This window comes from Hyperoodon ampullatus, assembly GCF_949752795.1.
Source record: "Hyperoodon ampullatus genome assembly, chromosome: 2".
Taxonomy (NCBI): Eukaryota; Metazoa; Chordata; class Mammalia; order Artiodactyla; family Ziphiidae; genus Hyperoodon; species Hyperoodon ampullatus.
The window spans coordinates 81,039,154-81,061,521 of NC_136915.1; the positions used below are offsets into that span (position 1 = coordinate 81,039,154).

General features: G+C 43.5%; 1 protein-coding gene across 1 annotated transcript in view; it reads right to left on the reverse strand.

Moving 5' to 3' along the window:
• Positions 1-18,179: 18,179 nt before the first annotated feature.
• Positions 18,180-22,368, reverse strand: part of BARHL2 (BarH like homeobox 2) — a gene marked incomplete at both ends in the record, with an annotated part of 5,623 nt that continues 1,434 nt past the window's right edge. The window contains 3 exons of the mRNA XM_079721302.1: positions 18,180-18,492; positions 20,262-20,487; positions 22,244-22,364. Of these exons, the coding sequence (XP_079577428.1) occupies positions 18,180-18,492; positions 20,262-20,487; positions 22,244-22,364 (660 nt within the window). The remainder of the gene's footprint in view (positions 18,493-20,261; positions 20,488-22,243; positions 22,365-22,368) is intronic.

Here is a 22,368-nt window from a genome sequence, read left to right on the forward strand (position 1 = left end):
AAAATTAGTATAATATTACATATATACACGTTAGTGTAAACAGTATGGTTCACATCAACACAAAAGTTTAGCAACATAAAAGAGGATCTCTTTAACTGAGATATAAGGTAGGAGTAAACACTTTACGCAAATGCACTTCAGGTTTTCTGTTCTTCTTGACACACACCCAGAACTTCTAAAAAAGAAGCTGTACGTGCTATTTAAGGTTGTATCATATGTTTTATATTATAAATTATTAATGGACTTAATGGACAATGCATTAGAAAGAAAACAGGCAAATTACAGAATAATTTAACGTTGCAAAGAAACAGAGCAACTTGCAGGACATTAAACACTCTATTTTGACATGGAATGCCTGAAGCTAAAGCAATTAAAGCTGCAAAATATTGCTGGCTGACATGATGTGTATGTAAATTTGTCATTCATTGGCAAAGGTTTGTACCAATCACTGGGAATGATCACAGTAATACAATCCATGTACCATAAAATGCTTTTAGAGAAGTCCTCTGAAAGAGTAGTTTTATATCATTTAGGTATCTGATCATTATCCATTGTAAATTTTTGGTTTAATAAAAGAGTCTTCTATGGAAGTGACCTTAAAATTGATAATTAGTTCTTGGCATATTACTTATATCTGTGTTTATTTCTTAAAGGGAAATAGCATTTTTAACACACCCCACAGCCAGAAAAGAAAATACAGGTAGAGCTTGACATTATATTTAACTTGATTATGTTTTTCCCTAGGCTCCCAAAAGAAGGTCTACCTTTGAGTATTGTATCAAACTCTACCCTCTAGAAACAGATCTAACAGGGCCATACTGAATTCTAGCCAGTGACCTGATTTATCTCAGCTTAGTAATAGTGATATTTTCCCACAGAGGTAGGAGGGAAAAATAAAACACCACAGTAATCCCCAAAATTCACTGTTGCTATGGAAGAGAAGGGGATGCCTGCTGAGACTGAAAGTCACAAAATATTTGGGCAGTTGAGAAAATGTAGGCCCATCTTCTATTGCCAAAGCCTGAAGACTCTGTTTGCCAGGACTCCCTGGTCATTTGGCATTGCAGAGAAATGCTGGGCAGAACACCAGCAGAAGATATAAGGAAATCAGGCACATTTTAATATTCATCTATCAAAGTTCTGCAATCATCCTTTCAAATTAGCTAAACCAACAATAACTGGGAGCCAAGGGAACATTTTAATAAATATCAAAAATGACTTCATAATATCAGAATAGTCAAAATAGTTGGTGAATGCTAACTCTTACATTTCTTAGACATTTCACCAATAAGTTTAATTAAACTTTCCCAAAGCCTATGAATGGAAGAATATCTTTCTCTCTCTCTACTTTTCTTTTTAAGATAAGAGCTGGCTCATATGATATCACAGCTCCAATTCCCCTAAGACCCTATATTCCAGTCCTTGGCTGCTACAGAAAAGAAATAAAAGGTTAATCTACAGCCTTATGTTTTGGAGAAAATAATCACAAACCACAATCTCCATTTGGTAAATAAGATGTACAGGAGACCCCGACCTGCCAAACACTGAATATTATACACATAATACTGTGTTGATAACCCAAACCAAGCATCCTTAAATACAATGTCTAAATTAAATGAATTAGAAGTTTAAATTTATATACACAGACACTAGAAAAGAAAAAATTTTTATTCTGGAGTTTAATAATCCTGACAGCCTCCTACATAACTTGCAAGATAAGAATATTAGATTGTGAATCCCACTCCTGGGCATATATCTGGACAGAACTATAATTTGAAAAGATATATTCACTCCATTGTTCATTGCAGCACTGTTTACAATAGCCAAGACATGGAAGCAACCTAAATGTCCATCGACGGATGAATAGATAAAGAAGATGTGGTACATATATATATATATATATATACACATATAAATACATACATACACATACATATATACACATAATGTAATATTACTCAGCCATAAAAAAGAAGGAAATAATGCCATTTGTAGCAACATGGATAAAACTAGAGATTATCATACCAAATGAAGTAAGTCAGAAAGAGGACAAATACCATATGATATCACTTATATGTGGAATCTAAAATATGACACAAATGAACTTAATTACGAAACAGAAACAGATTCACAGACATAGAGAACAGACTTGTGGTTGCCAAGTGGGATGGGGGCATGGGGGAGGGATGGATTGGGAGTTTGGGATTAGCAGATGCAAACTATTACATATACAATGGATAAACAATAAGGTCCTACTGTATAGCACAAGGAACTATATTTAATATCTTCTTATTTATTTATTTATTTATTTATTTATTTATTTATTTATTTATTTATTTATTCATGGCTGTGTTGGGTCCTCATTGCTGCACGCAGGCTTTCTCTAGTTGCAGAGAGCGGGGGCTACTCCTCATTGCAGTGTGCAGGCTTCTCATTGTGGTGACTTCTCTTATTGCAGAGCATGGGCTCTAGGGGCACAGGCTTCAGTAGTTGTGGTGCACAGGCTTCAGTAGTTGTGGCATGTAGGCTCAGTAGTTGTGGCTTGCAGGCTCTAGACCACAGGCTCAGTAGTTGTGGTGTATGAGCTTAGTTGCTCCGCGTCATGTGAGATCTTCCTGGACCAGGGCTCGAGCCCGTGTCCCCTGCACTGGCAGGCAGATTCTTAACCACTGCACCACCAGGGAAGCCCTATATTTAATATCTTTAATAAATGATAATGGAAAAAATATGAATAAATATGTATATAACGGAATCACTTTGCTGTACACCAGAAACTAACACAATATTGTAAATCAAATATACTTCAATAAAAAATAAATTTAAAAAAATAAAATAAATAAAATTTGTTTAAAAAGAATATTAGCAAGACTTCCCTGGTGGCACAGTGGTTAAGAATCCACCTACCAATGCAGGGGACACAGGTTGGATCCCTGGTCCGGGGAGATCCCACATGCCGTGGAGCAATTAAGCCTGTGTGCCACAACTACTTAGACTGTGCTCTAGAGCCCGAGAGCCACAACTACTGAGCCCATGCGCCACAACTACTGAAGCCTGCGTGCCTAGAGCCTGTGCTCCGCAAGAAGAGAAGCCACCGCAATGAGAAGCCCATGCACCACAACAAAGAGTAGCCCCTGCTCGCTGCAACTAGAGAAAGCCCGCGTGCGGCAAGGAAGACCCAATGCAGCCAAAAATAAATTAAAAATTTAAGAAAAAAAAAAAGAATATCAGCTTGTGGGAGCTCAATAAATATTTATTGAGCATCTCTGATAGGTACTGGGGAAAATTTTTAAATGTATATTATACGTCCTCAAAAGGCTTATAGTCTAAGGAGAAAAATAGGCAAATAATCAAATATCATACACATAAGGATGGTTAAAGTACTAAACAGAAGTATAATGGATAAAAGAAGAAAGTAGGAGTGGGAGGAAAGAAGAAAAATATTACAGAAAACAGAGGAAGGCACTGACATACAGAATGGAAAGTGGTAGAATGACTCTGAAAACTGTCTCAAGTGCCACTCGTGTATTCATGCTATAATCTATCTAGCCATGCACACTCACAGTCCACAATTAACAATTTCACAATGGTTTTAGAAGTATATATCTCTCACAGAGGTATCTAGAATGTACTTGCAAATAAATCTTTTAGAATCTGCTTCATTCCTGGCATTATAACTTAGAAAAGGGGCTGTCTTGATGTTTATATGCCAGCAAGACAATTTCTATGTTGAAAAGGTGATCACACATTTCAATGTCTCACAAACAATAAACATGAATCATAGCAATGCTACCCAGTGTGAATAGATTTCAGAGCCCTAAGAGCTAAAATAATTCTAAAATTATCTCCACCTTTGGGCAGTAATAACCATTGGTCTTTTTTTTTTTAATCTAGAAGCTTAAAACATAATTCTAATGTTCTTCCTAAGCCTTACTACAGTAGAAGGAAGTTGAAATGAGGTTTTCTTTGTTATAAACATGTCGTATCTATGAAGTACAATATTAATCCCATTTGTACCATAAGAAGTATGATCCACTTGAGCCTTGCTCTCTTGTGAATTATGAATCATTGTAGTACACTGGGGAGAGTTATCATGTCTCTATGGTTCCCACTTTGTTTCTTCAATTTTCTCCTCAAATACCTTGGTACCAAAAGATTCTAGGAAATCTGAAGTCCCCCATATGAAATATATTGATATATTCTTTCCACATACTCTCCACACTTTCAATAAAATATGTAGCTTAAGAGAACCAGAAGACCACCAAATAAAATGATACTAGTTCTATTTTATCCCTTGGAAGGAAAGGCTACTTATTATAGTCTTATTCCTTTGGTAAGTATCTAAAATACCCAATTAATAGGGTTTAACTATCAGACAGAATTTGTTTTTAGAATAATGAAAATGCGTTGTCATTACATTTGTATTCCCTTGTGTGTTTTTCTGAGATGTGATTCATTATAACTTAGCTGTTCTGTTTTCCAATTCTTCGTATTTTCACATCTTTTCCAGCAAAATAATAATACATAAATAATACCTGACAAGACTTTACAGATTTTTCTCCATTGGTATGCTTTTGTTCTCCAAGCCTCTTAAAGTACGGATGTGGTAAAATACAAAGAGAGTCTGGATGTGAGCTTTCTTCAGGAAAAAGCATCTGTTTTCTCTCTTCTCCTGCCACACACATTGCAGATTCCAGTTAACAATGCATTAAGCAATACAGAATAGTAATTCTGAACCCAAACATCATGCCAAATACTTCTGGTGAAAAATAGTTGCTAAATGTAGCTTCATTTTGAAAGTCACTCTTTTCATTAACAGTGTATTCCAGTTGCCTTGATTCAATAGTACTACTATTAACCAGGAAATTTAGCTGCTTCTATTTACTCTTTGAATTATACCTATTAAATTGCCAACTCAATTTATTTTCCCAGTTGTCATTACCCTGTTAAGAATATTGCTAATAAACTAAAGGAATTTCTATTCCTTTTCTTGGTATCTAGCTGACTGAATTTACTCACCAGTACAACTTAGAATATAGGATCCAGTGGAAAGTGGAGTCGATTCCTGACATTGGCCTTCACCCCATCCCTATTAAAGAGGCTCATTTTTAGAAAAGAATTAGAAAAAGAGCGTTCCGTGAATTTCTCTACTTACTACAAATCAACAACAACAAGTCTAGTGAGTCACATGACTAACTCAGAGCTATGAAAAATGAATGAGTTTAATTAAAAAGTAAGCTGGTAGTGCAATTAAGTCAAGAAACTATGTTACATAACTACCACAATTTTACCACGTGCTATTCTTCTCATTGCCATCTACAAGATGTTAGCCAAAAACCAACTGAAAATTAAAGTTAGATTTTTAAAAAATTTGTACCATATCACCACCATCGCTAATAATGGTAACAAATATTCACTATACCCTTAGGAGCCTCACATTTTTTTGGCCAGGTACTTGAAATACAATGAAAGATCAGACATGGTTGCTCCCATCAAGAAATATATATCAACTTGCAAACATCACTTGCATACGCTGTTTTTAATTAATCAATGAGTCCACATTCAATCATGTTAACTTTACCTACTTTACACTAGGCACTGATCTAGGGGTCAGGGACAAAAAGACATATATAACACATATTGCGGATAATTTCAGATGTTAAGTTACTAGTTACAATCAGAAAGTATGCATGGATTAATGTTCCTGATAGCAATCCAGAATTTAGGAAACCAGTATTTAGAAAGAAAAAGATGTGATGACACTTTCTTTAATAAGGAAACTTTGTTTCATTTCATCATTCCTTGACCAATCCACAAGAAACATTTTTCATCTTGCTAAAGAAAACTGCCATTGAGTATTTTCAAACATAAAGACCAATGTCCCTCATTTTAGAATGAGATTAGGAAGGAAACCTCAAGAGTAAAGCTATTGGCTGAAAAATTATTTGAGATAAATGTTTATGTGCAGACTGTGTATTCATGGTAAGCTGAAAAGTTTTCTTAGTGAGGAAGTAGTCAAAGTTTTACAACACTGGTGTTAAGCTGTAGGGGATTCCTAAAATGCTGTCACTGTTAACTGCAACAGATGCAGCTAGGTTAATTTTTTAAAAACCTGAAATTCAGAAGGTAGTAGATCAGACTGCCACCGATGTAATAGAAAATGGATTATCTTATACAGATTCACTTTCATATAGTTATTGAAGGGCTGATCTCAGTAGACTGTAAGCCAATCACAGCACTTATTCAATATAGAATAAAGAAGGTCACTAATTACAGTTGCCAAAAGCCAAAAGTCAAGTTTTCTATAGATATGGCTAAGTCACCAGGTAAGCAGTGAGAGTGTATGTCTTTCCTAAAACTGATATCACAGACATATGGAGTTAAGATACCTCACAAATTCAAGTCCTTCAGAAATCTGCTCTTTGCATAGCACCCTACACTACATATGCTCTTAGAGCCATCTTGAGAAACTTTAACTTTCACTCCACTACAGTCTTAGACTAAGTCACTGTAAGAAGCTCCTAGTAAAAGGTAACATTTATCAAAAAAAAAGGAAATGAAAAAAGTATGATACATATTTCTAGGTTTCATCTTAATATACATAAGTCATTCTACCTTTTGACTGATGAGGAACTACACAGTCATAGTCAGAATTCTTTCGGCCTATGCAGCAAGTTGACCCCAAGGAAAGTGGGGGAAAGGGTCAATAAATTTGGTGCTGAGGGAGAAGACTAAACATTATTTTTCTGGGCCAACTGTTCTAAGTTTGTTTCTAAAGGCTGACCTGTATTGCTTTGAAGAACATCACTTGACTCTCAATACATTCCAAACACAGAACAAGAATTTTCATTGTATCGGGGCCTAACCATACAACAATATGAAATACGCAAACAAATTTAAACTTTCTTTTAGGATGTGAAATTTTCAATATAAGGGGATATATCAATATTAAAGACATATTTTTGTATCTTTTCTGAACACTTATTATTCATATCAAGAGTATCAAACCAATGCATAAAGAATGATTATGAATCTTACAGACCATATAAAAAAATCATTCTATAATGAATGAAATCCCTCATCTCTAAAACCAAACATTTATTAGTGTTTCTAACACAAGCATCTGGAGCCAGAAGACTGACTATAGAGAGAGAGGGGTTTTTGTTTGTTTTGTTTTTAACATCATAGCATTATTTCCCTCTGATTCGTAAAGCCTAAGGTATTATCCTTTTGTGATGCTGATATTGGGAAATAAAGAAACATTTATATTATGGGCTCTGTGATATAATGAAAGATGTGTACTCTAAAATACAAGACAGAAGAACTATGATTTGATCTTTCCTGTAACTCAAACTACGTTAAAGATTATACCTCATAATGGGTTTTTATTATGTTTTGTTCCATAAAGCATTTCTAGTCACCATAATGATAAGCTATTTCAACGTTACCCATATAAATCCACATAGAGTTTTCAAACCAGAATTCCATGCAGAAATCAGCCTCAAAGCATTACAGTATTTTTAAACATTTAAAAGTGCTATGAAATTTCCTTGGATATTGAAATATTTTACATGCATCAGGGACTCGTATAGATATTTATGCAGGATAATAAGGGTATGCACAGATACACAAATCAGTGCAAATTAGTCTATATAGATGAAGAGATGCTTCTGTTTACATATGGATATTCATGAAAATTAGGGGAAAAAAGTCAAAACTAAATAAATATTTAATATGTCAGCACCTGTCATATAGTTTTGTGTGTGTGCTTCACTACTACTGACTAGCAGTAGTACTGCTACTCTAACCAACTTCATTAAACAATAAAAGAAAAGTAATAAGTCATTTCACACTCTGTCTGACCATTATACAATAATAGCAAGATTTCATGCAAGGGTACAACATTATGCCCATCTGCAATCACAGTCTCTTTGCAAAAATCTCAATTCACACTTCACATGCAGCTAACCTTGTTACATCCCTTCCTAAATCCATCAGTGTTGCAGCTGCACGTCTTCACAGCCCAACATCTTAAAATTCATCACTTTGGCACCTTAGCATCACTATAGGTCAAGATAAAGAATCCAACCAAGAATAATTAAAGGGCACCCAGATGTTTAGTTTACTTATCTCAAGCCTTTCCTTTAACATATTTGAATTGCCTATGTGTACTATGTCTTTCATAGTTTTAAGATATGTGCAATGTGATTATTTTAAGGGTATGAGACCTGGAACAATACATTTCCGAGTTGTTGTTTTTTTTTACAAGTATAGTTCTTTGTAGTTGAAATTTGAACAAGAGGCGTGATAATGAGTAGGTTGAGGGAAGGAAAGGTGTTATCTCATTAAGGTAATTACTAAGACATCCCCACCATTATATCGGTTTGAAAATGTGGCAATTAAAGCGCCCTACATGGGCTCCTGGAGACAAGAGAACAGGACAGTTCTCTTGGAACTTCTATGTTACGGTTAATGTGTGTCATGTAAATGAAAGAGTAGACTATTCCTATTTAATTCTTTTCCTCAACTCCCCACCCCCTCCCTCAAATTTCTTTGTGGGTTATGGGTTTTTTTTTTTTTATTATTTAACCTGAATTTAGTTCTGATGAAAGGTGCCAGAATGGCAGTCCTAGAAGCAAAAGCCTTCTATTTACCCACAGAATAGCTGGAGCACAGAAAACAGTAGGGCAAACTAAGCAAGCAACATGCTACCAACCTAAATCAGAAGAGACCTAACCTTCTTCTCCTCCTTTAGTCAGGCAAGTCTTCTCTGGTGAGGAGGCTGCCAAATTCATATTCAAAGTCAGGGAAGTTTAAAATACACATAAAAAATTTGTAAGTGGTGTTCTTAGCTTACTTCACCACAGCATATATGGGCTCACATAGCTCTCAATTTACTGAGGCTTAACTTACACTATTCACTGAAACCACTACCTTTGGTCAGTAATTCGTATCTCCTCTTGAGCTGGTCATCTTGTTCTTTCATTGCTTCCACTGCCCTAGTCAAGATAAATAATAAAGTGATACACCAAATAACATCTAGAATCCTTTCTCCAGAATCTTGCTTTCACGCTCATTGAAGCATTATTCATCTCAAATCAAGGAAAACAATTTAAAGGTCCAGTGATGAAAGAATGGTTGACTCGATTATGATACATTTATGGGAGAGAATCTTATGTATCGAATATTATACTTACAAAGAGTTTTAAATAATACAGAAAAACAGTTGTACCAAAAGCATAAATGATATCCCAGATGAAATATGATCAAAATTATACAAAAATTCACAGCAAAAGTCTAGAAACAATAGATTAAATATTAGCAGTGGTTTTTTTTGAGTGACAGAAGAGGAACTTTTTTCTTCTCTCCTCAGTATATAAAAATTTTTCCACAGTGAGTATGCATTACTTTTACAAAAGAAAAGTTATTTTATTAGATTTTACAAAAAGCATGTTTTTTTGTGTGTGTAGTAGGATTTGATCACATAAATTTAACTCCATTAAAATTGAAAGACAAGAATCATCTGGAAAAGCTGTAATACTGTGGCATCTCTATCCTTCCCCTTCTCTATCTTTACAGAAAAAAAAAAATGGAAGCAGGGAACAGGGACAAAAAAAAAATAAAAAACACAAATCAATTATGTTGTAGAAAAAAAACAACAACTAAAGTTTAGAATAGGTATTAAGCTAGATGACCTTAGAGATTCCTTCCAATCCTGAGTTTGGATCAAGATCAGTTCTGTTTAAAATCCAATTACTTATTAACGTGGATGTTGGAAAATATCCTTTGCCAAATTTCTGGGCAGAACCAAGAATCATGTTCCCCTAAGGGACTAGATCATTCATGGAAGGAAAAGGAAAGCCTGTAAAACATGTTACCAAATAAAGGAGATCCTTCCTGAAATGTCACCGACATGTGCAGCACTGCTGTTAATAAGCAGTGTCTTGAATAGTTGGGTTTTTTTTAATCCTGTTCTAAATTATTAATTAAGAGTAAGACCCAACAAATTTACAAGCTTAATTCAACTTTTCAGCATTGACATCCCTCAAGAGAAATGCTTGGCCCATCACCTAAACATCCCAGACATATAAAATAACAAAAGTCAGGAGGATAAAAGCAAGGCAGGAATGGAGAGCAGAACAGATTCTGTGGCCTAAGGCCTTAAAAGTCTTCAGAGGCCAGAGCTTCCCTCTATTGAATTCACTCACCTGAGGCTTCTCAACAGATCCCCGGCCAGCATACCTATTACCAGTTCCTGAAATGAAAGCAGTCATTATTGCTTTACTAAAGGAAGTGGAGACATCTTCATGTTCATACAGATTCTAATCGAATTTTACCCTAATAAATATCTTCGTGGGAGGACTTTGGGCATGTGAAAATAATAATGGAAAATAATGTGAAAATAATGAAGCACGGAGAGCTGCAGAACGTCACCCCTTAGGCACCTTCAGAGGCAAAGGGTTTTAACCCAAACTGGTAACAAGAGAGGGGTAAAGGAAATCGGTAATGAAAGGTCGGGCCTGGTCTCTGCAAGCGGCAAGCCTGGGAAAAGCCTGCCCCGTAGGCAGAGGAAGCCAAAGCTCCGCCAGCGGCGGCAAGCGGCGGCAAGGTCGCTTCCGTTCCTGCGTTCTGCTTGGGCACGGCTGAGGTGGGCGGGTCAAAGTTTGCCACGTGACAGGAAAGGGTGGAGTTGTTTCCACTGCAAAGACCAGGCTCTTGGAGATCTGCTCCAATGTACATCTACAGAAGTTCATGAGGGAATCCAAAATATGGATTGCCAGAAATTTCAAAAGCAATCCCCAAAAGAAGAAAGACAAAATGAATCACTCCAGGGCTTCCCTGGTGGCGCAGTGGTTGAGAATCTGCCTGCCAATTTAGAGGACACGGGCTCGAGCCCTGGTCTGGGAAGATCCCACATGCCGCGGAGCAACTAGGCCCGTGAGCCACAACTGCTGAGCCTGCGCGTCTGGAGCCTGTGCTCCGCAACGGGAGAGGCTGCGATAGTGAGAGGCCCGCACACCGCGATGAGGAGTGGCCCCCGCTTGCCGCAACTAGAGAAAGCCCTCGCACAGAAACGAAGACCCGACACAGCCAAAAATAAATAAATAAATAAATAAATATTTTTTTAAAAAATGAATCACCCCATGGCCACACTTACCCATTTGTGTTTTATGTGATTTTCTGGACCAATCTACTGATGCATAACAATGAATGATTATGTGACAATTATGCATTTATTCGCATACGAGCATGTATAATGTAATGCCATGGTGTGTTCAGTCAAGGCTGGTGAGGAAGTAGATGTCCCTTTGAAATCCTCTTAATCTAACGGAAACGACTTGGTAAGCTTCTATCAGTAGAACGTTTGAGGGAAATGGGGCAGATGAATAATAATATGATGTTTTTAAGTGATTGTGGCTCTGATACACCCTACTTCCAATGGACATCTCTGTCTCTGTTAATATCTGGGCTAGAACTTCCCTGCCCATAGGTCTGCAGATGCCCCGGGTTGGGGTGGGGGGAGAGGGAGGAGGGGAGCAGAGAGGGGGGAGACTAAGAGCTGGTGCAAGAGGAAGGTGGACAATCAGATCCTTATTTGCATCTTTCAGAAATTATGACATGCCTATTTTCTCAAATGAGAGGCATTAGGAAAATCGAAATCTTCATATTAGATCACTAGAAAGTCATTTCCTAGCAGTTCACTCAACCAGAAAACGGCCTAGTGAGAAAGAGACCTGCTATGGTCTTTTCACTTGGAAGACCCCCACAGCTGGAAACTATACCAAGTAGTTTAACTTCCCTACAGTAGGAAGTGAGTAGCACCGACTTCCATATCCTTTTCCTAACACTCTATCAGCCAATTGGCTTTATAGAATGCAGACTATTTGCCCATAACGGGCATTCTAATTTTGTGGCATAGGAGTGGGGAAACAATACACCACCACTGCCTACTTGCTCTCTCCTTAGGCGGTAGTATAAATACACATTACTCCATAGAAAACTTTTTCTCCCATTTCACATAACCATGCACACCTTGGAACACCTTTTTCTCCAGCCCCTGGAGGCACTAGGGTCTCCCCAGTGGTGCCTGACTTTCAAATATGGATAATCCACGCTGCTGCTAAAAGTCTCTGTCAGCATCTAAATTCCACTTAGCATTTCCATTCCTCCAACTCTAAAGGGAAAGAGGAAGAGGAGAGCCAGAGAGGCAGTTGAGGAAGTGGGGATAATCAACTACGAGGAGCTGGCTTCCAAGAACTGAGGGAAAACCTGAAGGAGGCATTCATTTGCAGCCTTGAGGCCTTGGGGGGTTGGGGAAGGGGGAGTATGAAGTGCGATACAGATATGAGCTTCTACCTGGGCAACCATTATTTTATCATCTTCATAGGAGAACGCTTTATATTCCCTCCCGAGCCCACTGAGATGTGAGAACAGGGGCCCCTGCTCTGTAGGCCTTGCCCAAGCACCGTTCGTGAAGGTATTTGGATTCCTGTCCCTGGTCTATACGGTCCCTGTCCTGACGCACGCATTTCTCCCTGAAACACCGTCTGTAACGGGGAGCGGGAACTTGGGGCGGCGGGGCTGTCCCGGGTTGGGGGTGGGGCAGGAGGAGTGCTGAGGCCCGGCTGGGGCGCATACGGCGGGAGACCCAGCGCGGAGCCCACGCGCTGCAGTGGGGCGTGGGAATCGCGGAGCAAACAGCAGGCTGCAACGTGTGAGAGAATTGCTGGGAGTGGGAGGGAGGATCCCACATCTAGGGCTTGTTCACTAAAGAATCCAGGCGGCCAGACATAGGGGTGGGTGGGGGCGGAAATCCATCAGCTCCACAAAGTGACAAAGCCCTTCCATCGTACGTCAAGTTCAATCTCGGGCTCGCGAAGATCCTCCTTTTTCAGTGGAGCTCCTGTGGGTCCTGGACCAGATCGTAGCGGGAGCTGGGAGAGTCCCAAACCGGCGGAGAGGAGACGCGAGGTGGAAAAAGCAGTGGAGATATCAGGGCCTCGGCTCAACCCAACCTGCAGGGCGGCCGTCTCGGGAGCGCTTCTCCTGGGTTTCCATCGGCCGAGGCGGCGGTTCGCAGAGCAGGGTCGGGGCTGCGCGAGCGGAGAAAGTAAAAAATGCCATTGTGAGCGGTTCCACTGGCGACTTCGCTGCGGCCGCGACGCAAGGGCTTCGAAGCAGCAGAACTGAGGCCCCTCTCCTTCCCAGTCGGCTTCCACTAAGAACTTATTAAATAGGGACGGTTTAGAGTTGATCTGTCACTGAGCACTACTTACCCCGAGATCTTCTGGTTTTTGAATTACTTTATTGATTGAAGATTTTGTTCTTTGGAATGTGACCCTGTTTGGACTTAGAGCTAATCAGGAAGCGCCGCCGGGGAGGGCGCTTTGTAATCACTTCGCGGACCTCCCCTGCGGGCGCCGCCGACCCTTGCCCGGTGCGCCCCCTGCGGTCGCCTAGGCTTTGCAGGGAACCCTCCAGCCTCCGGGACTCCGCTCCGCCGCGCGCCCTGGGAGCTGTCTGTGGTGCTAGGAGAGAGAAACGGGAGAGGGAGGCCCGAGGGGAGACAAAAGGAGAGGCAGAGAGCAGAGAAACTGACAATGCGAGGTTGGCTGAGACCGTCCACCCAGCAACACTCAGACTGACAGAGGCCTTCAAAATTCAGCCAGAAGAAGGGGAGGGAAAAAGTCCCTTCTGGGTCATCTCATCTCCCTGAGACAGCTGACCTGATTTTCCAATGCGAAAGGCCAGTGATACCTCCCTCTCTCTGAATGCACACAACCCTTACCCCACACACTTAGCCCTACTAAACCCTGGGGGTGTTCAACCTGCCAGAAGAAGGGAGGGGCACACAGGCCCCAACTTCAGGGAAAGAGGCATGGGCAGAGAGGAAGGCTGGAACTGGCCAAGAAGCGGGGACTGAACAAAGACCTAGTGGGAGACTTAAGAAGTCTAGAGGCGTTGTTCCAGGGTTCATGGAGTAAACTCTGGAGAAGCCTCCGCTCGCCCTTCTGCCTAATTTTCTAGCCAACAGCCAAGACACCCGACAAAACAGCTTTCCCACACCAAGAATTCAGTGCTGAGGAGGAAACATCAATTCCCTAGGAGGCTCAGCGCTGCCCCTGATCATGCCCACCAGTAGTGAAAAGTCAGTCTCTTCCCAAGCATGTTGACTTCAAGTCATGCCTGGCTTTTTAGAAAACTAAGCAGCTCTCTTCCAGTATATTCTTGTAACCACATGGCTTAATAGGGACTAAAGTTTCCCTAGCCCTGGGGAGAGCTTTTCCAAATATTTTTAGAAAGTTAAAAATATAACAAAACAAACCACTCACAAGCTGCCTGTTTAAAGAGGGGAGGTGGGGTTTGGCAGACTCCTGGGGAAGGGCTGTCTAGGCAGGAGTCAGATGGCAGGGAGGGAGGAGGACGGAAGTCTTGGTTTGAGGGTAAACGGTTTTATTTGCAACAGAGGAAATCAGCTGTCTAATTTGCCATCATGTGGACTTTCATTGTAAGGGCAGGGGGAGCAAAAATAAACTGTTACAAGGTGGTAGGTATATTTGCTGGAGGCATGGAAGCAAGCAGCAATCATAACCTTGCAACTCATTGAAAATTGCTGGCTTGGGCTAGAACACCTGGCTGCTAGTTGGGGCGTTAACTTCTTACTCCATACTCACTACAGGTTTGTGCTAGGTTTGCTGGAGTCGCAGAGCTGATCTTGAGGAGAGCAAATGTAAGGGGCCTTTGTGAGTGTCTAAACATCTCTCCGAAACAAGTTTGTTCTCCTGTGTTTCTGTAGCAAGCAAAGAATGCCCCCCGAAAATCCCTGTTTTGCCAGTCCCCAGCTTAATCAAAAGAGTGATCCAAATGGAGTTAGCCGTGGAGTGCCCTTCCAACACCAGCTGAAGGTGGGAAAAATAAAAGAAGTGCAGCTCCCGGGGCCAACAGACCTCTGAGCCTCCATAACTAACTCTGGATCTCCCTTGTGAAAAGACCTTTGTCTATTATACTGTTCCTTGCTTTTTGGAAAACTTGGTGTTGCACTCCTCACCTTTTAGCCAACACCGCTACTTTGTTGGGCAGGCATGGACTGAAGGACCCCTTCTGAGGGAAAGGACTATGTTTGCATTTGACTTGTAAGCAATAGTTTGGGGATGTTTGAATAGAAGGGCACCTGCTGAGGTGGTACTGCTGCAGAAAGAAAAGAAGGAATCCAGCACTCAACTTTCTTCCTGGGACAACAGTCCCGCCACCACACACACACACACACACACACACACTCCTTTTGCCAACTTCCGTGCAACAGGAAGTAAACAACACAAATGTAGAAGGGGAATTGACACTTAACAACTGCATGGTTTAGGGGGTGAAAGAAAACATGACTTTGAAGCAAAAGCACATTTGGGAGGACTCTGGTGGATCAAACCTAATTGCTAGCAGAAGTGGAATATGAGGTTAATTAAGAAACCTTGGTCTCTGTAGACATAGTGCTTCCCCCTTCATTGTCCACCTATGGAGTCCAAGTTTGGCCTTGAGAGTGAAGGGGTAGCTGGCAGGCTCCTCAGCAGAGTGGCTGGCAGGCTGCTGGCGGGCTGCTGGTAGCAGATGGGTGCTATGGCCTGGTTTGTATTTGAAGATTTGTTTATGTGCATTTCCCAACTGGACTTCAGGTCATTCTTTGTAGGGAACTTAGAATGTGTGAGCTCCAGTGAATTCCCAGGTCCCCCCCTTCCCCCCACCCCCCGAAGATGACCAGCCCTGGGGCCAGTGCATCGAGAAGCTGTAGCACCCCCAAGCCTTGGAAAGTGCCTTTTTAGGCCCAGGCAGACCATCTGTGAACTATTTAAGCGTGATTGTAAAACCCAACAGCAGCTAAGACAGAACAAGGAGAGTCTGCTGAGTACCCAGGCAATGGGCATTCCCACTGGACACAGTGGCGCCCAGCTTCCAGCCCAGCCCAGCTGTTTGAGTTTGTCCCAGCTCAGTGGGAAGAAAATGAGAAGGGCCAGTCCAAACACTTTTGTTAGAATCAAACAAGACCAAGACCACTTTTAAAGCAAATTGATGAGCTGGAGAGAAATCTGCAAACTACTCCCTAATTAGCCCAGGTCTGATCAAGGCGGCGGAGGCAATTTCCTCCTGGATTTCACCTTTCTTTCCTTCTTCCTTCCCTCTCCTCCCCAACACACATTCCCACAGCACTCCACATTTTTTTTAATGTTTTTATAACTCTACTAAGATTCAAACATCAGAGAAAGTTGGAAAATGGGTCTGGATGTGTTTTAGCTGCAGGTCTTACTCTTTTGACTATGTACTAGGGCAGAAGTGAAGATAGAAGACGTAAGGAAACCCAGATGGGGATCCAACTCTCTGACTACTCGAGAAGTGACCTTGGGGCTGGGGAAGGTGGGAGAAGCCCCGGAAATGTACACCACCCCCCACCCCGTTCTTCCTCACTAGTCGGGAATGCTGAGCCTCTTGGGAGCTAGTTGGGGAGGAGGGCCTGTAGCTGAGGTCTGGCTCTGGCCGAGGTGCTACGAATACGTACACACTCATTCTCACACACTCACACACACACACACACACACACACACACACACACACACACACTCCCAAAGCAGGGAGCCGGCCTCCACTACCCTCTGGGCAGGGCCTCTCATTTTGCAGTCCCAAAAGATCCAGGGACGCGGATAAAAAGCCTGGCACACCTGTCTCGGCCAGAGTTGCTCTCCGCTCCAGACATCCCAGCACAGCCAACTCACTAGGACAAGAGACTCGGCTCGGGGCTAGGGGTTGGATGCCCGCTGGGGAATGAGAAGGCCAGGATCAAAGCACGACCAGGGTTTGTTAGCTAGGCCTCTCGAGACCCCCCCGGGCGCCCTAATTGCGCGCCCTGCAGCCTCCTGCTTGCAGGCTGTCCTGCCGCGCGGGCGCCGGGCCGTGGGCTGCCAAACAGCTGCGAGGCCCGCATGTCCGCCCGCCCGCCCGCAGCCCAGCCCCTGCCGGCGTCTCCGCTGCCCAGCGCTCCGGACCCTCATTGCCCCGGGAGGAGCCCTAGGAGAAGGAGGAGGGGCGGACAGACCCGGTTCGGCTGGGGCTGCCAGGCAGGCCGGGACAGCAGGGAAAGTTGGCCGCCTACTTGGCAAGCACCAACAGCCGACAAGCGCAGATTTTCTCCTGCGGCCTCACGGACTGCTCTGAAATCATCCACTTAAAAAGAAAGAAGTTCACACATATCGAATAACGGCTCGGAAGAGGCCACCGTGAAAAATGGAGCTGTTTTTATACAAGTCAGCCCAACGTCTTTACAGATTTTGTAAATTTCTAATATTCCAGAAGGGATTTTGTTTTCCTAAACCAATTGACACATTTCATCATAGTACATTCTGCTTCAGTAAAATCAGCTCCCTTGGATTTCATCGCTTGTTAAAAAAAGATAAACTTTATTTCTGTAATTTTCAATCACAAAAAAATCTATATTTTTGTCTAAGCATTTATTTTACTGAATCAAAAAGACATGAAAAGAAAAATCATGTTTTACTAATGTATATAAGTGACTTTTTTGGACAACATATAATAAATATGATATATCACTTATCACTCAGTCTTTCAAATGTACATTTTTTTTTTCATATTATGGAGCATGCCACTTTTCCAAAAGAAAAAAGGTCATGAGAAATCAGTGCAAAGTTCTCAGTTACCCTCCTCTTTTCTCTGGGGCAGTCGGAATGTCCACGGCAACGCCCTCTGCCTCGGAATTTGAGGCTGTTCATCTACAATTCTCTCTGCCTGTGTGGCTTCCTCTCCGTGCCCTTCTTTCTTCCCTCCTTACCCCACCCCCCTCCCTCCCTCCTGCTTGTCCCTAAAGTCATTTTTTAAAAAGAACTTGAGGTTTTGTTTTTGTTGATGTTTCCACTTACTGGTCGCACTTTGTGTGGAGTCGGCGTTTTCGCCAGTCACACTGCTGTGCGGGAGCTTTCCCGCCCTGTCTCTGGGGGTGGGGAGATGGAGAGTGGAGGGCTGGCTCCTCTTTGGGACCCCCCTCCACCCGCTGGTGAGCGTCTTCCTCTCTTACTTCTTTGCTTCCCGGTTGGCTGCAAGGGAGGCCGGACAGCCTGGTGCCGGGAGAGGAGGGGCAGCTGTCCGGGTCGGGGAGGGGACAGGGAGGGACAGTGACTTGCTCTTCACCGGGGATGCGGGGTGCCTGGGATGGGGCTGGACAGGGGATTGAGGGCCGGCTGTCCCCCAGGCCCCAGGCCGTGGATGAGCACTCGGGGCACCAGGGGCCGCTGCAGCTGGGGATGGGGTGCAGGAGGAGTCCGGTACATGCTGCTGTACATGGCGGCGGCGGCCGCCGCGGCGGTAGTACTGTCCATGCTGCCCAGCAAGCTTGGGTGGTAGAAATAAGGCGACGGAAACATCCTCTGCAGTGCCGAGTAATTCCCTGCCTCGGCCAGCAGCTCCAGGCCCACCGCAGTCTGCCGCTTCCACTTGGTCCTGAAATAAAAGCAGGCGTGCGTGCACCCTGCAGCTGTGGGCACTGCCCAGGCACCAAGGCCCGTTCTCCCCCCTCACCTGCCTTCTCTTCCTCGGGGAGCACACGAAGACTTAGAGAGCGCTGAGGACCAGGAATGAAGCACATCTCCTGGCCCCCTATCCCACCCTCTCCCTCCCAGAATCACCCAAATCCAAGTCAGTTTCCCAAACGATGCCATCAATGTCTGAGACATTCATAAATAAAAGTCTCCAATCTTTGCTACCTTTTCCTGACGTTTTGCTCTGCCGTTGCCCGCCCCCCCCCTTATTGTTTGGCTACTTCCTGAAACTTTCCTGGAGGCCAACGGAGACCACTCTTTCTATAGGCAGTCTTCTCCCTCCTCTAATTTCCTTCCCCAAGTGGCTCCCCAGCCATCCCAGAGTGTCTGCCCCTCCCCCTTTCCTCCAGGCCGAGTGAGAAGAAACCGTAAACAAAGGGACACAGAGACTCCTGGGCCTTGGACCCCTGGCCCTCTTGGTCCCCAGGGCTGTGGAGACACATCTCTCTCACCAGCCTGACAGGACCTTACGGCAGGTGTTTGGGGTGGGGGGTTAAGAGCCAGGAAGGTGACAAGGGTTTCAAAACGGAATTCGTTTGAGGGAGGACTCTCCCATGGGGACAGTACCTCGGGGCCATTCCAGGAGGGGAAAAATGCATTTCAGGATCTTTTCTCCTCTGAGAGAGAGTAACAATTAAAACCTGTGATCAGCTCTTCTCGGTCTCCTCCCTCCCCCACCGCACCCCACTAGGAAGAAGAGGCAGCAGGCCTTTGCTCAGATGCCTCCTGACGGAACGCAGGGCTGGTGGGCCCTCCATACCCGGCAGCTCCAGCCAAATTAATAAACATGTCGCCCATTTTAAATTGGCTACAAATGACACTAATGTTTTCCGACAGAATTAGGGTGGCTGAAACCGTATGTAATGAGACAGAAAATTATGGTAAAGATGACAACTGGATGGGCATTTCCAACCACACTTATGGACGATTAGAACACAAATGAGAGAAAAGGAGGGGGAGAGAAAATCGAGACAAGGGAGACAACCGTCAGGCTTGGAAACTCGGCATAACCTCGGCCCCAGACTGCACAGGTTGGGTTCACACTGCAGTTCAGGGGTCTACAAGTACTGTCAGCCCCTTTCCTAATTTCCTTTCAAGGGAAGCCGTGGTTCCTGGAGGGCTCTGAGGTGGCCAGAATAGGGGACAGACCCTCAGTCTAGATGCCTGACCGGCTGCCAACTCTACCTCTCCCCAACTGCCTCACAGGACAAGCAAGGACTTTTAAGCTGAGGCCAGTGGGTCAGCTCTTCCGGGATGGATACAGCCAGACTGTGTGACCAGCTATAGATATTTGGAACCATCCTGGGGCAGGCCCAAAAGGGTGCAATGCACAGGTTTTATGGGCCTGAGTGTCTCCTACACCGATGTCTCAGTTTGAAAAGGTGTGGCTTGATTGATTTGGGGGCAAATTTCAGCCACTCAGGTTTGGGGGAGAAACTAGCATATGTTAAGGACACTTAGAAGTGCAAAATTCTCCAAACTCCAGCTACCCAACGATCCCTTTCACCTTGGAGGTGTGGCTAATTCCTCCTCCAGCCAGAAAGCCCCCGACTGCCAGCTCAGGGACCTCTGAGTCCTTAGTGTCTCCGAGGCCAGGAGGGAAGAGGATTGGTGTAGTAGTCTTGACCTGGATGGCCAGACGTCTTTGCTCTCCCACACAGCCTCCCTTACCTGCGGTTCTGGTACCAGGTCTTGACCTGGGTGTCAGTGAGATTGAGCGCAGCTGCCAGGTCCATGCGGTCCTGCACACTCAGGTACTTCTGTCGCTCAAAGCTACGCTCCAGTTGATTGAGTTGGTGGTCGGAGAAAGCCGTCCTGGCTTTGCGAGGTTTTTTGGCTCTCACAGGGGGACTCTCTCGGCTACTCGTAATCTCCCGGTCTCCTTCCTCCTTTGTTCCTACATAGAAACCCAGACACGGACGTAAGGTAGCCTGGAATGGGGAAGGATGGAGTGTCCTCCTGGCACACACTTCCACATTCCCAAGCCAGCTGCTGGTCTGGGGGTGGGGGGAACTATACTCTGCCACCTTCCTTATAAACATACTTGGACCTTAGCCAGTATGGAGGAAGAGGACCAACTGCTGGCTAGGGAGTGTGGAGCCTTGTGCAGAGCTCCTAAGAGGGTTCCAAAGGAGTGCTGGATCTTCCCGCCTTTGGAAATGAAAAAGGAAAAAAATACTTTATGATAAAGGGTCCTTCTCTTAATTGTTTCCTTGACTGGGGGGAGACCCTGTCCCTTTCCATTACTGTTTTCATCCTGACTTCATATTTTCTTATGTGTTAGTTTTTAAAAGGTCTTTCAACTTTTTTTTTTGAGAAGGGGGCACATTTTTCATTTTACGTCTCCTGTTTACTAAAAGTTATAGGCATTTGTTTTCCTTTTTTCAGATGCACTTGGGAAATATTGGATCAAGCTCTCTGCAGCTGTTTGCATCAGGTCTCTTAAAGCTTCAGAAAGAATGTCTCCCAGACACTGCGTTCAGCTCAAAATCACTGAGCCCATCCAGGTGACAGCCCAGAGATTTCCGGATTCTATTTGTCAACTTTGGTTTTTTACTGAAATGCTGGGAAATCGATATGTCAATCCCTCTGTTTGTACCCGTTTTTGCTGCGCTCCTTGATCTTCCCTGCAGGAAGAACCATAATCTCTCTAATTGACCCACTGGGGAGGTTGGTGCACAAAAAATCGCCAGACCAGACTGTACATCTGTTTTGGGCACTATTATGCTAATGATACAATAGTAAAATGAAGAGGCAATATCCTACCTTACAGAGAGTCAGCACACATCTTTCCCAGAGATGACAAAGATTAATAATAATAATAAGCTTATCAGTAAAGGGAAAAAAGAGAACTCTCCTCATATGTTAAAACTCTTTTGCCATGCAAAGACCAGAACACTTATGAAATTCTCTGGGGAGAAAGTGGAAAAAGGGAGTTGAAGGACAATTCCATTGCCATCTTCTGATTTTACAAAAATAGATATCCAATTCCATAAAATTTTACTTTCATAAATGCTACCTCCCAATTTACTTGTAAGGGGCCAAAACTCTTACTGAAATACAGATATTCAGTTAGCGCCATGGGGTAGGAAGAGTATTTTTTAAATTGAAACCCTAATTATAATTTTTTACCGTGTGGCCTTCCCTATATTAATCACGATCTAATAATTTTTTTAAAAAATTTTCCCTGTTAATCGCTTCGGAATTTTTCCCTTCGCTATATCTGATAATTCGCGTTCCAGTGTTCAGAAAATACGGTGTGTAGGAAGAATGGAATGATTTGCTTTAAATTATAAGCACCACGTTGTGATCACACCCCTAGGCACTACGAAGCACTAAAGTATTTCCCGTCAGATACCCTCCGCCTCTGCCCCCCTCCTAATAAATTAAAATGAAGTAAAACAAAGAAAGGAGCTGGATGGCGGTGAGGGTTGGGAGGTAGAAATGTAACAATAATCAGAACTTGGGACGAGTCCCCAAATCGCACGCCCAGGCCTCCCTCCCGCTTGCAGTTTTTGACCGTGGCGCTATCGCCTTAGAAGCTGAAAATTGCCTTCGAATCCAGCAGAGATTCGCGGGAGACAGAAGGGGAGACAGGGAAGCAAGAGGAGGAGAAGCTAGACGGCTGAGGGAGCCGAGGCGGCGCGACTCACCGTGGCATTTGATGTCGCTCTGGGACTCTTCCCGCTTGTCGAGTTTGGTTTTGCTGTCCTCCTGCTCGAGCTTTGGCCTGAAGCTCTCGTGTGCTGCGTTGCTCTCCTGCTTCGGGGTGTGGTGG